We start from the raw sequence: 16,575 nt of genomic DNA, 5'->3' as shown, positions 1-16,575 counted from the left end.
GTTGTGAATGATGTCCAGGCCCTTAGCCTATAACCTACCATGTGCTGGAGCACTAGCCAATAAAAGCAAGAGTGTTACGTAGTGATGTCACTTGTTATGGAAGTAAACAAAGGAGTCCAATATGCCGAATTATCCCTTAACTTCCCTTCAGTGTTTACATAGCTTTTCTCAGTCATTGTGAACTGAATCCAGGTCAGTGTGACTTCCACTGAGCTTCATATATTCATTCAGCTGCACAGTACCTCTCCTCTTCTCCCCCTCTCAGATCAGTTTCAGTGGAGCACTCAGGATCAAAGTTTTGCTCGAGGGTAACCTCAGTGAGAGGAACTACTTATTAATTTCCCCCAACCACACTTTGCTCTTTTTGGGCCATAAATCCTAACTGGCAGCCCGCCAACTTCTCTAGCCTGAAGTCCAGCTCAGTGTGCAGCCTGTCATCGTTAGTACAGCTCACCACCGCTGAGATAAACAACAGATAAGTGTGGAAACCAACAGAGACGACTTCTGTCCAGATAACCTCAGAGCAGCTTCACTGTCCCTCTACAGCCCAGCACTGTGGAGCCTGAAGGCAACACGATGGAGGATTTCACAAACTGGCAGTCATGGAATAGGTAGTTTAATCCTTCTTAGAAAGTAGTAACAGCAAAGTGTGGAAATATTCTGTTACCATTAAAAAAATCTTGCTCTCCAAATGTTACTTAAGTACAAGTATTGGAATCAAAATATACAATAGTACTAAAAGTACCCATTATGGAATAACATTTTATTTCACTGGATTTTAATTAATCATTTAATGTGTTCATTTTAATTTTGCAGTGAGCAAAGGGATACTGCCATGTATCTTCATCTATAATACTACATCATATATCATTTACATTTGTCTGTTTATAATATGAAGCTGCAAAATAACTAGTAACTCATGTTGTCAAATCAATGTCAAAGAGTAAAATGCACAACATTTGCTTCCCAGTTATAATGGAGTAGAAATATAACGTAACATAAAATGGAAATACTACTATAGCTTAGTACTTGAGTAAATGTACTTATAAGTAATTTCCACCACTGCAATCAAGATGTCAGATTTACTGGCAGATCCTCGTGAAATTAGTAAATCATCACTCAGAGATGGAGAATATTTGATCAGTGCAGCTACTCTCAGCACTGATTATTTGTCTGATTGTGTTTGTCACCCCTATTTACGACATATTTTAGAGTAATGTCTATTAGTTCACCATCTTTCCCATTAATAACTGAACAGTTCTCCTGTCCATCATGAGAGCCAGAGCAGTGATGTAGGAGTCTGTGCTCATTTTAAACCTGCAGGCTTCAGGCTGCTGTTCCTGGATCAGCTGCTGGAGCTCAACTCAGCCAACATCCGCACCGAGCCAAGCTTGTTAACAGAGCAGCGGCTGTCCCCACATCGATTCACTGCCAAGGCCCCGGGCGTTTCAGATGTCCCTCAGAGTGAGCAGCAGTCAGGAGGGGAATCCCTGACCCACGAGGCTCCGTCTGACCACAACAAATTAAATGTTGACGACATCAATAGAGCCGGATAACTCTGAGCTACTCGATTAGATTACCGAGTATAAAGTCCAGGAGGGAAGCCAAGGCAATATTAAGTGTGTTAGAGACTGTAGAATATTTAGTAAATGTCCAAATATATTCCACATATCTGCTGAAGTTTAATACAGAGCTCAACAAGCACTATAAATCACATTAGTTATGTCTTAACACATGTTTGTCAAAGCTAGAGACTGAAATATAATGCATTGTGAACTGATGTCGGCACCACAAAGTCATAAATAATGCTTTGGTTTTCAGCTGTTTTTCCAAAAAGTTGTACAATTTTACAGGATTCCTGGATATGCAAACTAAAAAAGAAATTTAGTTTCTTCAGCACTAGTGGAACAGCCCCTAACATGTTGTCATAATGCATTCTCTGGTTACATTTAACACCCAATTCAGCTTGGAAATCTTTGATGTATGGATCTCTTCTCTACTTTTTAATCATTTTGCTGTGTGCGCAACCGCTCCTTTTCCCCCCTGCTCTAAATACTCATCTTTGGGACTTCTGTGCAGATATTTTCTTCAAGCTTCTCTTTAAAAATTCTGTCATTTGTTTTCAGATAAGGATATTCAACCCAGTCTCACGGCATTTCGTGTTATAGTCACGAAATTAATTTAATCTATTGTGTTCACCAACACGATTTTCGCATTTTTTTCGTGTCACACAGAACGATTTTAAAAGCAATGTATTTCTATTGGTAGTATGTTTCGTGCCTGCACCACGTCTTTTTGTCCGGTCGGGTCTTGGAAGACCAGAAGCATTTTCTTACTCAATATCTTACCCTAAGCCTTTTATTTTAAATTGTATAATGTCGGAGTTTTTTTGCCGTCCGCGAGGAAAATAAATGGGGCTCAGAGCCTCAGAATACTGACATCTGCATTTTTCCTTCTAATTTGTTATTATTTGGTGCAGGCACGAAACATACTACCAATAGAAATACATTGCTTCTAAAATCGTTCTGTGTCAGAATACTGAAATCTGTATTTCCTTCTAATTTGTTATTATTTACATTGCTTTTAAAATCGTTCTGTGTGACACGAAAAAAATGGCGAAATCGTGTTGGTGAACATGAATCAATAGATTAATTTCGTGACTATAACACGAAATGCCGTGAGACTGTGTTGGGATATTAGGCTGTCTTTTTTACAAGAATGTGCTGCTTTAATCAATGATTACATCCCAGTAAGCCTTTACATTTAATAAAATAACATCTGTTGCATATCTCAATATAAACAAATAGGATCCACCCATTACTTTCAGTACTTTATTTTTATTTCAGGTCAAATACAATCATTTTAAAGGTTTGGGAGAATTTCATGGTAAGACAGATCACATTGAATAATATACTAACCATTGATGTAAATGATAAACTGACAGGTTTCAATCATTTCTCCTATAAATTCATTCAGCAGGACAATATACTCAAACAGCAAACAAACAACAAGATTTCATTCAATTCTGCTCAACGTTTTAAAACTACTTTTTCTAACTTTGACTGCATTAAAGAAGTGTACCTCTTCGGCTTGTGGCTTGAAACAATTTAACCACATTTCATGTTAGAAGAGAGAACATCTTTTAGGAACATTTCACAGTTTTACAACCTCTGATCCGTGACCAGTCCGTTTCCTCAACCCAACTACTGGAGTCGTAAACGTCACAGCCAGCGAGCGTCTGCTTCCTGTTTGTCTTCCCCCTGCCGTCACACCTGGCCAGCTCTGGTCCTTCAGCCAATCGCGGAGGAGCAGCAGGTCTGCTGATTCTCTCCGAGCCGCTCTGGTCCGGCCTCGTCTTTGGCCTTCTCTCGTTTCAGTGAGATTGTTCAGGGTGGTGAGATCACCCTCCGTCAAATGATTGGCAAAAAGCCTCTGCAAAGTCAAGAAACTGAGGTTATTTTCTTTTAGGTTTTACCGTTCAGCACTTTTATCTAGCACCATTTTGTTGTAGTGACTCACCTGTTGAAGTTAAGGCCGCTCCCAGCTGTCTGAGACTTTTTCGGGGGCGCTCAGTCTCCTCAGACTCTGCAGCACCGTTTGCAGAGTCCCCGCTGTGAACATGAACCAGGCATTAGACGACATAAATGATGAAACAAAACCAAAAGGCTCACTGAGCTTTACGCCGTCTTACCCAGTTCTTCTTCATGGGAATCCAGCTTCTTCAGCAGCTCTGCCACAGCGGAGCGAGTCAGGCCCTCCCCGGCTGCAACCAGAAGGAAAATCATGTATTCAATAAATCACAACATGTAAAAAAGGTACGAATATGATTTTTTTCGCATCGGAAGATTCTATTGAAGTTTTCAAATTGAGTTTTACATTTTTGTCCCTACACATTGATTTTCTTGTAGTTGTACAAATGTAACTTTTGGAGCTGTTCCTTTGTGTAGAAGAAAGCAGGAGAGCAGCCAGTTTTTTGCCTGCAGTGAAAATGCTGTTTTGGAAAGTCTAAACGTTGAAAAGTATGGATTGAAACTGAAAATGTTGTGGGATAAAAACATTTTGGAAAGGGTTGCACCAATCTTTTTCCAATAAATTTGGACTTTACAACACTCTTAACTTTTTTGAGTCAGAAATCTATGGAATCTAATTCAATAAATAGTATAAGACAAAACATTTGAATGTAGTCTAACCTCTTCTGGTTTTCACAGAATAAAAAGAGATGTAGAATACAGCATTTGAATGTATAAACTTTGAGCTTCAAACTGCTTGTTACAGCCCTAAAAAGGTGTGTTTCCTACACTTGAACTCACCTTTCACACCATTGTCACCGTTAGTTTGATCTTCCGCGCCCCTATACGAGCTGTCGGCAGCGATGCAGACGAGCAGGTCAGCGCTGCAGGCCCGGGTCCTGGCGAGCGTGGCGTTCATCTCCTGAGAGAGCCGGTGGTTCTCCACCAGCTCGCCGTGGACCCTGCTCCACGCCATCTTATCCTCCATCAGACATCCCTCCATCACCGTGCGCAGCTCCTTCTCCTGAGACACCTGGCTCTGCAGGCTCTCCGCCTCCTCACAGTGCTGCACGGAGACACAGTTAGGTTGATAGTTGATTCTTTTGTATTATATATATTGTTTGAAGACACATAGAAAAGACATTTGGTACATCGATAGGAACCACAGTTACAAATGTTCAACAGTTCAAAGCTACTAGTGTTCAGCTTAGTCTCTACTGTTGTACATCAATTGACAAGCCATACATAGTTGACCTTCACTTGGTGGCGTACAATATTTAAACCACAATTATAACCAAAACAGACCATGTAGCCAAAATGTAAGGACTTCTGTCTATTTTTGTACAGAAGTTAGAGAGAGAGTTTTGTAGTTACTTTGTGGAGCTGGATGGCCATTTCCTGCATCTCCGCTTCCAGCTTGTCGGCGTACGCCTGTTCCAGAGCGTCGCCGGGGGGACGGGCGCTGCTGTGCCACCTCGCTATCGCCGAGGCCATCCGTCGCTTTGGTCCAAACAGTCTGCAGAGCAAAGGATGAGTCCGATTTTTCTGCCATGAGAAAACAAACACGCTGAGGAATTGAGAAAAAGAGCCTCTTACGTGATCCCTATTTCTTTGAGATCATTTTCAGTCAGCGTGAGAAATATCCGCAGGTCGATGTCCTGCTCCTCGAGCACGGGGAGATACTTAGAGAAACCGATTTGTTCCAGGAACTCTGTCAGATCCTACAGGAAGAAGACTTCAGAGTAAACTGGCTATACATCTCACACCTAGGTTATTATTGTAAACTGAAAGCTACTCTAAGGCTAAAATATAAAATCTAATTATACCTTTCAGAAAAAACTCAAGCACTAAACTATTATAACCTTGCCACACAGCATTACTGATCATAATTCAGACAAATGAGCACATGCCTTTGGACCAGTGTATGAAGGAGGGAGAACGACTTGTGAGAGCATCGCACTGTTTCCTGAATCGCTGCCGCCATGGCGACTCTTTCCTTTTGAGTGATGGCCCTTATTCACTCTGCGGGAGACGCTCTTCTTGCACGAGTCCGAGTCCTGGTGGAGAGGAACAGACAGGGGGTCACGGAGAGATGTCTCAATAAAAGGGGTTTGACTCTGAATCAGCGGGTGATCTCGCTCTTGTTCACCTCGTTGCTCTCCACCGAGCCCTCCCAGCTGAGGCCCACGACGTGAGGAAGACCCTCGCTGCTGCTGCTGCTCTTCATGGTCGGCATGTCGTTGTCTAGGAATGGACTGTCATCTGTGGAGGGATCAGGAAATATTGAATTACTTTTGGCAGACCCAAGGACATTGTAGCTCAGGACATTACTAAATATACAATGCAGTCATTCTTCCAAAGAATACTGGTTACATACTTAAGATTAAGGCTGGGTAATATGTCGATTATACATCTATGTCATAAAATGGGACAAGATATAGTCTCAAAGTTTGGATATCATAATTATGTAAGTATTGCCTTTTTCTGGTTTTAAAGGCTCCATTACAGACGGACTGTTCAAGCTCTTCTATAACTCGTCTCAGTCATTTAATCAACAAAACTGATCATTTATCAGCATTCTCATTGTGTAAATATTGTATGAAAGCACTTCAATATCATGATAACAAATATTGTGATATTTGTTTTTCTCCATCACACCCAGCCCTATCTCAGATGCCACAAACGCTGGTAGTCCTCTCACCTCTGCTGCTGTTGCTCTGGCCGTCCAGCTCGTTGATGGGCGAGGTCACGTCACGGTAACAGATGCCGTCGCTTTGTTCGCCGATGTCACCCAACGCAATGTAGCCTGGCGCTGCTGCAGGAGGCTCTGAGGAGAAAAGCAGGCATTAATGTCTTCTTCTTCTGCTACTCCAACCTCTAGTTATCAATGGCAGCATGCTAAAAGTAACAGATTTGTATACAGGATAAAAACCAAGTCCTTAATTGCCAAGACATTCTAGCTGTAAACAAAGTAAGTGTCAATCAATCTCCTTAATGCATGATTGTATTTCTTTTTTTGATATACTTGTGTGTAATTGGACTAACTAGAGTCTCTATGCTACATGTATGGATGCAGGATATCTTATGTGACACTACCACACAGTTTGCTGGAGCCTCCTACTCGGAACTTGTCGATGGCCTTGGGTCCGTCATGGATGCTAACGCCTTTAGCTCGGGTTCGACTCGGCCTGACCCGCGGCGGGGCGCTGTCAGAGTCCTCAGAGGAGCTCAGGTCTTCAAAATGTCCTTAACAAGTTGGAAAAGAAACTAAGTAAGAAATAAAAGACAGAAATTATGTGTTGTAAAATCTATTTTAACAAAGTACCTGGTTTGATCCTAGGAGAGCGTGAGTCGATGAGGCTGACGATCTTGGTGTAGCCGTACAGCATGGCGAGGGCTCGGGCCGTCTCTCCTTTAGAGTTGCGTTCATCTATTTTAACTTTCTGTGAATTATTGAAAGGAAGTCAAGACAATAAGGCAGTATCCTGTTTGTGAAATGCCGTTGACTGTGGTTAGTTGCGTGCACATTACTCACATGATCGAGCAGGTACTGAAGAATGATTTCATGTCCAGAAGCCGCAGCCTCCATCAGGGTGGTGAAACCAGACAATGGCTCCCTGTGGAAGACATAGGGTTAGGGTAAGGTCATAGAAAGCTATCTGATTGGTATGTTTCAGTACGTTTGGGATACATGAAGCCACTGACTTGACATTGGCGTCAGCGTTGTTATCCAGCAGGAAGCGGACCATCTGCTGGTGTCCGGTGCTGGTGCAGTGGAACAGAGCCGTCCAGCCTCGAGTGTCCTTCAGCTCCAACTCAGCGCCATGCTTTTGGGGTAAGGAACACAAAACGTATTAAAACTTGAAATAACAAAGTGTAAAAACGTAAATCAAGTAAAGACAAAAACGTTCTTCTATCGGTATGATGTCTAAGCTAAGAGATGCTTGAACTTTAGCTTATGACTTTGTTACCAGATTTGTTTGCATTAAATATACCAAAAAAAACGACATTGAACTGACTTATTACCTGGAGCAGAAAGTATGCGATACTCTCATTCCCACAGCTGGCTGCCAGCATCAGGGGGGTCAGACCTTTGGCAGTCGTAGCATTCACATTCACACCGGCCTCCAGAAGGAGATTTGCGATGTTGTCATGGCCGATGTAAGAGGCATACATCAGTGGGGTCCATCCTCCAATGTTCTTACCATTCAGGTCCACCTCACGCCTATAAACACACAAGATCATAGTCAATAAACAGTTCAATCTAGTTATATTTGTACAATCTTTAATATTGGAGCACCCACTCTTTGATGCACCCTGACACCACGTCGTACTGGCCGATGGAGCAGGCGGTGTGGAGGTCCAGAGGGACGTCCAGCTCCTCGGGGCGGACCAGGAAGTCCCCGAGCCACATGGAGAGGCTGGCCCCCAGCTGGTCCGACTCACTGGCTTCATCACTGAGCTCAGACATCTTCTACCTCCTCCCTCCACACAGCTAAGAGACCAGAGTTACGTTTATAATGCATACACAAATAATCCTTTTCATTTTCAGATTACATTCCCCTGAGTTACTCCCAATTTTGTCCCAGGATATTTCAATTAGACATCCTTTCATTAGAATCACATCATGTATTTTCAGAACCATGATTTACATCTCTCCCTCTTTTCCACAAAGTCTTGTCTTGGAAACATTTTTAATAGCATATTTACAAACATTTGATTCTATTTATTTTAACATGAAATAAAGTAGGAGTCCCCCTGAGGTGTCGCATACTCTTCAACAACACATCTCTCTTTAAAATGTCCTAGTTTTTTTTTTAACATAACAAAAGCTGCCACTCTCTCTCTCTGTATTTACCATTCACTTTACCATAGTGACCATTGTTCTCCTAAATCTGTTTGGGGGCAACAAAGCCATCAAACATATTCTCAAATTCAGTGCATTAACCTCTTATTTACCATCAATTTACACACGGGTGATGTCAAGGCAATACACAAAGTCCTGAAATTGTTCTAATGCTACCTTGTTGGAATACATGTCCTTCTAACTGTGATTCTTCCTTCTTTCCAAAGTATTATTATATTAAGCGTTTTAACATGATCACATATTTAATCTTTGCCTGGCACAGTCTTCCTACAGTTTTATCCTCCTTGTTTTATCATCTCATGACAAAAGGGACATTTTGTTCATCCTCTATTTTTCCTTTTAGCATCCAATTATTCTCTTTAGTTAGCTCAGTGTTAGCTTCACCGTTATCCGTGTATGAACTTTTCCCTATCACACACCTACCTAATAAACTACAGATAACACTAGTTAACCAAACGACATACTAAATTATCAAATATTTAACAAGATATGCGAATGTCAAGAGTTAAAACTTACATTCAGCAGGTAATTTAGAGTTAGTTAGTTTTTCTCAGCGGTGAAACTTTTTTGTTTGGTGTGTCACACTCAAATGCGCTCGTGTTGAAACCATGCCCCGCCCTTTCCTGTGTGAAAGATGCTGCTTATCTTTTTTCACTGCACAATCACGATTTAAATATGAATAAAATCGCTTAAATTAGTGGCTTTTAAAGTAAATAAATGTGTTTTACTGAGATATAAAAAGTAACTCAAAGTAGTTTGCTTTCGTGAACCAGTAGATTTCTGTCATATGTTGGTCCTGTCTACACTGTTTACATTTTCCCCCCAGTACATTACATGTTACTTGTTAAACGCTTTTATCCAAAGCGACTTACATACTCAATACTGTGGGCAATCCCCACAGGAGCAATTTGGGGTGAAGTGTCTTGCCCAGGGACACAACGACATACTGACTGCAGTGGGGTTTGAAGTTACATGTTCTCCCCTGATCCGAACACCAACGCACTAGACCACTGCGCCACGCCACACGCCTCCACATTGATTATGAATACTCCCACTATGATAATCAGGATGCAAACTCATCAGGTATGAAAAAGGTGACAAGGATCCGAGCCCCCCGACCCCACGGAATATCGGCTTTAAAATGAGGAATAACAGAGGATTTTAGCAGTCAGAACAACTAAAGCAGCAGTTAATAATAATAGAAACGCCAAAGAGTCACATCTAATAGAAATATATTTAAGCATTTATTTTTAATTGTGGAGCAGTCAGTTTATAATTTTGGCAGGACTGTTGAGCATTTTGAAAATGTATTTTCATGCCTCTGTGCAAGGCTGTCTTTCTATCTTTATAGCCAGTGGTGTAAAGTAACTAAGTTCATAAACTCAAGTACTATACTTGGGTAAAATTTTTAGATACTTGTACTTTATTTAAGTATTTCAATGTTTTGCTACTTTGTTCTTCTTCTCCTCTACAGTTCAGAGGTAAATGGTGTACTTTTACTCTACTACATGTATTGAATACCTTTAGTTACTTCACAGATGTGGATGAATGATGTGAAATATAATCAAGTGTTAAATCAGACTTTAGTTCCACCTGGAGTAAATTCACAAGCTACCCTGCAGTATACAAAGTCATTCAAACTAGCTGCACCTTTACCAGCTTTGAGAACACTTTCATGATCAATCATTATAAAACATATCATATAATATTATTCTGAAATGGACCAATCTGCACAATGACTACTTTTGCTGTTGCTACTTTAACTATATTTTGATGATAATACTTTTCTACTTTTACTTGAGGAACATTTTGAATGCAGGACTTTTACTGTAACAGAGTATTCCTACACTCTGGTACTTCTACTTTTACTCAAGTACAAGATCTGAGTACTTCTACTTTTACTCAAGAACAAGATCTGAGTACTTCTACTTGTACTCAAGTACAAGACCTGAGTACTTCAACTTTTACTCAAGAACAAGATCTGAGTACTTCTACTTTTACTCAAGTACAAGATACTTATACCACCTCCGTTTATAGGCTATGAAAGAAACTATTTGAAAACGAAGGCTAAAGCTAACGTTCGCAGATAGTGACAATGTATGCTAGTTAGCTAGCTCAACGATTCATTAAATAATATTGCGACAGAAACACTTTTCAGTGCACATCACGCTCTGCTGCTCCGAACACCCCGTTCTAACCAGCGGTCCAGTCTGTGCCACAGTGACTCTGGACCGCACAGTTAATATTAACGAACGCACCGTAGGTAATGTAGCTGCTGAAGCTAGACCCTCATCCCGGAGCAGCAGAGCCTTATTATACATCCATGAGCAGAGCTGACAGGCAGGAAGACTTGTGCTCGCGCTTCATTATAATATATAAAAAAAGAACACCATGCGTGTCATGATGGCACATAACAGCTCGCGGCCGCAGATTACTCCGGGTCCCATACCCCAAAAATATTTTTATTGCAGATCTACATGAATCACACAAACGACCTATTTTGGAATCAAAACGGCGAATTTCGCCGAAAAGTGACAAGTTTGCATCCCTGATAATGTATTGTTTTGTTTTAATTCACTCTATTTCCCTAAAAATCAATACTGTATCATTAATTTGATCTAATTAACAAATCTACATTTTCAAAGCAGAAACAAGCCTTTTTTTATTTTTGAAAACGTAATTAAAACATAATTAAACAATCGAAACACGACCACACACACATTAAAAAAAATACTTTATTTAGATTCACGTATATGTGTATCTTCAATGCATCCCACAGTCACAGTTACTCATCATGTATGGTGAAACGTGGCTTCAGGGTAGAAATCAGATGAAATCGAAGTGAAACTCCTCCTTTGATGGAGTAAAGACAAAATCTGACTTCTCCTCTTGCGTCTGTGCTTTCAGGACTTTATCCAGGTCTTCAGTTTGTTTCAGGTTATCCTCTGTGGAGGGTGTCTGGGTTTTTACGTCAGCTCTCCGGTGGAAAACAGACTTCTTTGGAGTGTCTGACACTTCTTTGACCTTAGCTGATGCAAGCTCTGTTGGGATGGGAGAAATCTGTCAATTAACAGCACTTGGAGATATCATTACATTCCCTACACAGTTCATGAATATGTTTTACTGCTACAATCCACTCACCGGTTTTGATAAGTTTGTGCTGCTTGCTTTTCTCCTGTTCCATTTTCTTCCTGTAATCTCCGGTCATGGCTCTCATCACCTGCCTCTTCTTGGCCAGAGGAGCTTTGGTGCTTCGCAGAGTCTTCAGGGCTCGAGAGGCTTCCTCCTCTGCGGGGAGAAAATACGGTATTAACATATGGGCTGTATCTAGATATGCTATATTTATGCATTTACCTCCTTTTGAAATAATTGTATCAAGTGGTTCGAACTGTTGTTGATCTGAAAAAGTAGTTTTTTTGTATATTCATATCATTTCTTGGCTGCTAGTTCACCTCCTTTTACTGTATTGTGCTGCTACTTGTGCTTATTTTTCATCATGGCTGTGTATTTATTTGACTGTATTACATCTGTGTTCGCCTCAATTATTTAACATGTTGGCCTACTTATTTTATGTTTGCTTTCATCTGCACTGTTTGCTGCTGTATCACTGTAAATGTCCCCTCTGTGGGTTGTATAAAGGATTTCTGATTCTGGTTCCAATCACTAAGACCTGGTTGCCTAGTTATGGCTTTTTATTCCTGTTTTTATGGTCATTCAAGTCTATTTTCCCTTATTGTGAAGAGCTTCTGCTGCACTGTTTGTATGAAAGAAGCTGACTCAGATATGGAAATATGTGACACAGTCTGTGATTTTTGCCGGCCGTCTTTCCTGCAACGGCAATTTCCTTTCTCCTGTAATATGACTTGATCACTTTAAACTCCGCAAACTGAGCTCTGATTGGTCAGCAGGCGGTGCTTTCACTGAGTTGATCTCTTATCCTGGAACCTAACCTGCTCCGGAGCAGGTTAGCCGTTCAGCATAAGTTACCATGGAGATCTAGCCCGGTAAGAAGTGAACCAGCATCGTAGGACCGCAAACCCAGAGTTTTCCCTGAAGTTAGCGAAAAACCGGCTTCGTATTTCAGGCCTCAGGTGAGATGGAAGGTAAACGACTCACTCTGTTTGGGTGTGCCTTTCTGGGACATCATTCCTGACTCCAGCTGCTCGATGCACCAGTCCAGCTGCCTGTTCAGCTGCTCCTCCGCACTCTGAAACACACGAACATCTAATTCACATATCCACTGGGACACACAATGATCACTTTGAGGGAAATCACTTCATACTGACCAGCGCTGTGTCCTCGCCTCCTTCACTCCCCTCAGCTGAACTTGGTGTCTTCTGTCCCTCTGTCTTATCTGCAGGGTTTTTCTTCCCAGATTTATTTTTCTTCTTCTTCTGCTTTGCTTCCGATTGCTCCGGGGGAGAGATGACCTCCTGCAACAGGGGAGGCTTTTCCTCTTGGACACACGGCTGGCTGCCTGTAGAGGAAGTGGTCTCTGTTGTGTCCATGTTTTCCACAGGAGGTAGTTGAAAGTTGAAGGTAAATGCAGAGCTCTGTCCTGTAAAGGATATCTGACTCTCTGCTGGTTCAGTCCCCTCTGATGGAGAGGTTTTCTCCTGAAGTGCTGGAGATGTGTCACAGAGGAAGTCAAATTTAAAGGTGTTGTCACTTGGAGACAAGATGGGCTTGTCAGCTCTGTCGTCAGCAGGAGTGGAGCCGTTTGCCTTTGGTTCAATATCTGTTGAATGATATATTCATTATATTATACATTACACGCATGTAAAGCATAATTGATGATCAACTTTAAAGCCCACAACTGAATCAAGTTCATTTCAGTTAAATACAATTTAAGAAATATGTTCTAAAAAAAGAAACTGCACACATCATCATTATTATTATTTACAACAATGTAAATTATAATAATTCAGAAAAATCGGATCTATGGTTAGGTTTGTTGAACTGCAAGGAAACTATATACGAATGTTAATTAAAATGTACGGTAAAAATAAATACAGGCAATGCGTAATTGTGCACAACCTTATCGTGCTGTTCTGAAATCATAGGAGGAACACATGCATTTACAGAAAGGATCTTATAAACAGCATGCAGTTCATGCTGCGATGATTTGTAAGGTTTAATGTACCCATGAAAAGCAGCCTCTGCTCGGTCATTCTGATTCTCTCTGAGTCGCAGGTTTCAGCTGAAAGAGGTCGGAAATATTTACCTCGACGTTTCAGGGATAAACAAAACTTAGCGAAACAGGCTCAAGTTTTCAGAAAACATTTGTAATAGACTTCTATTTCTTTTCCGTAATATCATGTTGAGTTCATAACAGGTTTTTCATTTTCATCAACTTACCAGCGGTGTAACCCAATAATCGGTCCGTCTGGGAATCTTTCCCCAGCGCGAATGGTTCCGCTTGCTGGAAAAAACACTATTTCAATCAATACAAACTTAAAGACACAGACTTTACAGACGCATTTGATGTATTTTATAAATGAAAAATAAAAAAAGACAAGGAGATTTTGGTAAATTATGATAAAATGCTCTAAAAGTTTAATTTATATCTTTCTATCTTTCACAGCCTCAGAAATAAGAACAAACTCAAAAAACCTTAAAAGAGAGTATATAAACAGGTGTAAGCCATACAAAAATGAAAAAAGTAAACCAATCAAAAACAATTTAAAGCAAACAAAAGCTGCTTTGACTGTGTGGCGAAATGTATCAGACATGTAACTTGTGACTTAAAATCAAACAAGATGAATGTGTCACCACGTCACCACCTGTCACTGACCACACCAATCATTGATGCTAAAAATAAACATTACTACACATGACATTACAAATCTTTTGTAGGGAAGCTGGGTTCCCTTTTGCTTAATTTGAAGGAAATAAATGCATTTGAGCTTCATGATTACCACTCTTTGAGGGAAAACGTAGTACATCCTATGGATGTAAAACCAAAAGCTAATTCAATAACTATGTGGGCTGGTAAGAAACATGTTCGAGTTCATGAATGTTATTACAATGAATGTAACAATGACTCAACACCATGGGTCGACTACTCCATTTATAAAATAGTACTAATTGTTCAAATCATATGTCCAAATGTTTCAATTCATAAGGATCCTTAGCACAAGCACTGATCCCTCGTCTTTTATTCTTTGATTCTCATTGGCGGTTCGCAACAGACCTTATTTTTCCACCAATCAAATGTCTTCGTGCATTTGATTGACAACCAATCCCATTGATTCAGAGGCGGGACTCCAAGCGTGCTCCTCAGAGTATAAATAGCACCGCCTTCCCCTCCTTTCTGTCACTGTAGACAACCGACTCTTAACGAGGACAAACAACTTCCAGGAAAAAATAAACACAAAAGGTAACGTGAAAGCGGCAACTACTTCTATGGTTTTACAGCTACATTAGGCCTTGATTGTGTTATACATTGTAAGCTGGGTTTTTATTTCCAGGTGGTTTAGAGCCGTTAAAATACAGTTGGACGAGCTCTAATCTTCGATCACTTCACAACAAAACAGCGCGCCATAGCCAGACTGCTAATTGTTAGCTACATTTGAGATACTTAAAAAAAAGACCTGATTCATCAAGTAAAGTATTTTACCAATCTAACATAGCGGTTCACGGAGTTATTATTTATCAAAATGGCTTAGGTGGCTGCCGGTGTTTTCAGTATTGATGTTAAGCTACTGAAAGCTAGCTGGCGCCATTTTGCAACCGTTGGTGCTAGCTTTAAATCTGCCAGCCAACGACAGCAAAGAAACGTGTGTAGGTCCCGAAGCTTAATGGTGGCTCGGCTTTAGAGAGGCTTGTTTTGTATAATTAAGTCCATCGGTGTCCCGGTTACACAACATCTGCATAAGGAAGGGTCCCCAGAGAGTTGAGTTGCCGCTAAAAACATTTAACTTGGCTCTACAGTCATCTCCAGTAACATTCAAACTGAAATCTCGTGATAATGGGGTTTATGTTTGAATTAGGATGTAGGTCATAACCGACTGTTAATAGTGGAGCTGCTGCAGTGTGGCTTATAATTCACCAGGGCAGTCATTGTGTCTTGTAAATGATTAAAGTGAGGACATCAACATTACTTTATGAAATCTAATTCGGCTTTGGTTTCATTTGTTTCATTTTCAGACTGCAGGTGAATAATGGCTCGTACCAAGCAGACCGCTCGTAAATCCACCGGAGGAAAGGCGCCTAGGAAGCAGCTGGCAACCAAAGCTGCCAGGAAAAGCGCGCCATCCACCGGCGGAGTGAAGAAGCCCCACAGATACAGGTACATATGGTCATCAGTGCTCAGATATCATATCAAGAGTGAAACAATGCTGCTTCACATGGCCTTTATTTCTGTTCTGAGGGTGTTTTTAACAAATGTATACTTTTGTTGTAGGCCAGGAACCGTCGCTCTGCGTGAGATCCGTCGGTACCAGAAGTCCACCGAGCTGCTCATCAGGAAGCTGCCTTTCCAGCGTCTTGTGAGGGAAATCGCTCAGGATTTCAAGACAGATCTGCGTTTCCAGAGTGCAGCTATTGGTGCCCTGCAGGTAAGATGAAGCTAGATCTTAGAAAACTAGATATTTAGAAAGATTCTTCTAGCACATTTGGTAAAATATAACTTATCTTTTCTTCTCCCCATGTAGGAAGCCAGTGAGGCCTACTTGGTTGGACTCTTTGAGGACACCAACCTGTGCGCCATTCACGCTAAGAGGGTCACCATCATGCCCAAGGACATTCAGCTGGCCAGGCGAATTAGAGGAGAGCGTGCATAAATGATTCATGTATTTTATCTTTTTAGTGGGGGGGTGGGTTGGGATCGACCGGGTTTTGTTTTGTAAATCTTGGAACTATTACCAGCATGTGTACCACATACGTTGTCATTTGTAGTTTCAGGCATGTTTTTCCTTTTTGTACTCTTCATTTCCCTCTTTACTTTCTCCTCAACTCATTCACTGTAGAATAGAGCTTCATAACTGTAATATGCTGAACAACAAAATATTCCACTGCCTTTCTCAGGTTTGCTAAACTATTTTAGAATCTGTACCCTTTTAATCCTGTGTGTGCATGTCATGGGGTTTCTTGTTGTGCTGTAAATAAACTTTCCGCTACCTCAAACTATGGCCTGACTTACTTTTTAACTGTTTAATGGTTTAAACTTATAATTGTGCTTAAACTATTACACTAAGG

The 16,575-nt window shown here is 40.9% G+C and overlaps 3 protein-coding genes across 4 annotated transcripts; 1 reads left to right on the top strand and 2 right to left on the bottom strand.

The window, feature by feature from the left end:
* Window positions 1–2,821: 2,821 nt before the first annotated feature.
* anks3 (ankyrin repeat and sterile alpha motif domain containing 3) lies at window positions 2,822–10,653 on the bottom strand. Of its 2 annotated transcripts, none has more exons than XM_034120091.1 (16): window positions 10,635–10,653; window positions 7,814–8,004; window positions 7,536–7,734; window positions 7,215–7,336; window positions 7,045–7,126; window positions 6,835–6,952; window positions 6,606–6,755; window positions 6,211–6,336; window positions 5,659–5,771; window positions 5,420–5,566; window positions 5,106–5,230; window positions 4,884–5,025; window positions 4,311–4,575; window positions 3,692–3,763; window positions 3,520–3,611; window positions 2,822–3,432 (listed from the first exon to the last, which is right to left on the bottom strand). In XM_034120091.1, exons 2-15 carry the CDS (start codon window positions 7,978–7,980, stop codon window positions 3,529–3,531), a joined length of 1,911 nt encoding a protein of 636 aa, XP_033975982.1. In that variant the 5' UTR covers window positions 7,981–8,004; window positions 10,635–10,653; the 3' UTR covers window positions 2,822–3,432; window positions 3,520–3,528. The 2 variants fall into 2 exon arrangements, with proteins under 2 accessions (XP_033975982.1, XP_033975981.1); XM_034120090.1 differs by lacking the exon at window positions 10,635–10,653 and adding an exon at window positions 8,893–9,007.
* Window positions 10,654–11,093: 440 nt separating this feature from the next.
* On the bottom strand, window positions 11,094–13,719 carry cunh8orf33 (chromosome unknown C8orf33 homolog). Its single transcript, XM_034120098.1, has 5 exons — window positions 13,520–13,719; window positions 12,663–13,114; window positions 12,493–12,583; window positions 11,518–11,664; window positions 11,094–11,417 (listed from the first exon to the last, which is right to left on the bottom strand). Exons 1-5 carry the CDS (start codon window positions 13,545–13,547, stop codon window positions 11,203–11,205), a joined length of 933 nt encoding a protein of 310 aa, XP_033975989.1. The 5' UTR covers window positions 13,548–13,719; the 3' UTR covers window positions 11,094–11,202.
* A 966-nt stretch (window positions 13,720–14,685) lies between these two features.
* On the top strand, window positions 14,686–16,503 carry h3f3d (H3 histone, family 3D). The gene is made up of 4 exons (XM_034120100.1): window positions 14,686–14,755; window positions 15,526–15,667; window positions 15,782–15,935; window positions 16,032–16,503. Exons 2-4 carry the CDS (start codon window positions 15,540–15,542, stop codon window positions 16,158–16,160), a joined length of 411 nt encoding a protein of 136 aa, XP_033975991.1. The 5' UTR covers window positions 14,686–14,755; window positions 15,526–15,539; the 3' UTR covers window positions 16,161–16,503.
* Window positions 16,504–16,575: the final 72 nt, after the last annotated feature.

The sequence above is a fragment of the Trematomus bernacchii genome, unplaced genomic scaffold, assembly GCF_902827165.1.
Source record: "Trematomus bernacchii unplaced genomic scaffold, fTreBer1.1, whole genome shotgun sequence".
Taxonomy (NCBI): domain Eukaryota; kingdom Metazoa; phylum Chordata; class Actinopteri; order Perciformes; family Nototheniidae; genus Trematomus; species Trematomus bernacchii.
This window is presented reverse-complemented; position numbering and strand designations above follow the sequence as displayed.

Excerpts from the sequence above, each read along its gene's own strand:
- anks3 (XM_034120091.1), bottom strand. The coding sequence starts at position 7,980 with ATGTCTGAGCTCAGTGATGAAGCCAGTGAGTCGGACCAGCTGGGGGCC. Across the intron at positions 7,337-7,535 it reads TCGCATACTTTCTGCTCCAG|CATGGCGCTGAGTTGGAGCT; the intron begins GTAATAAGTCAG and ends TTACCCCAAAAG. Across the intron at positions 7,127-7,214 it reads AACGCTGACGCCAATGTCAA|GGAGCCATTGTCTGGTTTCA; the intron begins GTCAGTGGCTTC and ends TGTCTTCCACAG.
- cunh8orf33 (XM_034120098.1), bottom strand. The coding sequence starts at position 13,547 with ATGACCGAGCAGAGGCTGCTTTTCATGG. Across the intron at positions 13,115-13,519 it reads GCAGAGGCTGCTTTTCATGG|ATATTGAACCAAAGGCAAAC; the intron begins GTACATTAAACC and ends ATCATTCAACAG. Across the intron at positions 11,418-11,517 it reads GCACAAACTTATCAAAACCG|AGCTTGCATCAGCTAAGGTC; the intron begins GTGAGTGGATTG and ends CCATCCCAACAG.
- h3f3d (XM_034120100.1), top strand. The coding sequence starts at position 15,540 with ATGGCTCGTACCAAGCAGACCGCTCGTAAATCCACCGGAGGAAAGGCG. Across the intron at positions 15,668-15,781 it reads AAGAAGCCCCACAGATACAG|GCCAGGAACCGTCGCTCTGC; the intron begins GTACATATGGTC and ends CTTTTGTTGTAG. Across the intron at positions 15,936-16,031 it reads CAGCTATTGGTGCCCTGCAG|GAAGCCAGTGAGGCCTACTT; the intron begins GTAAGATGAAGC and ends CTCCCCATGTAG.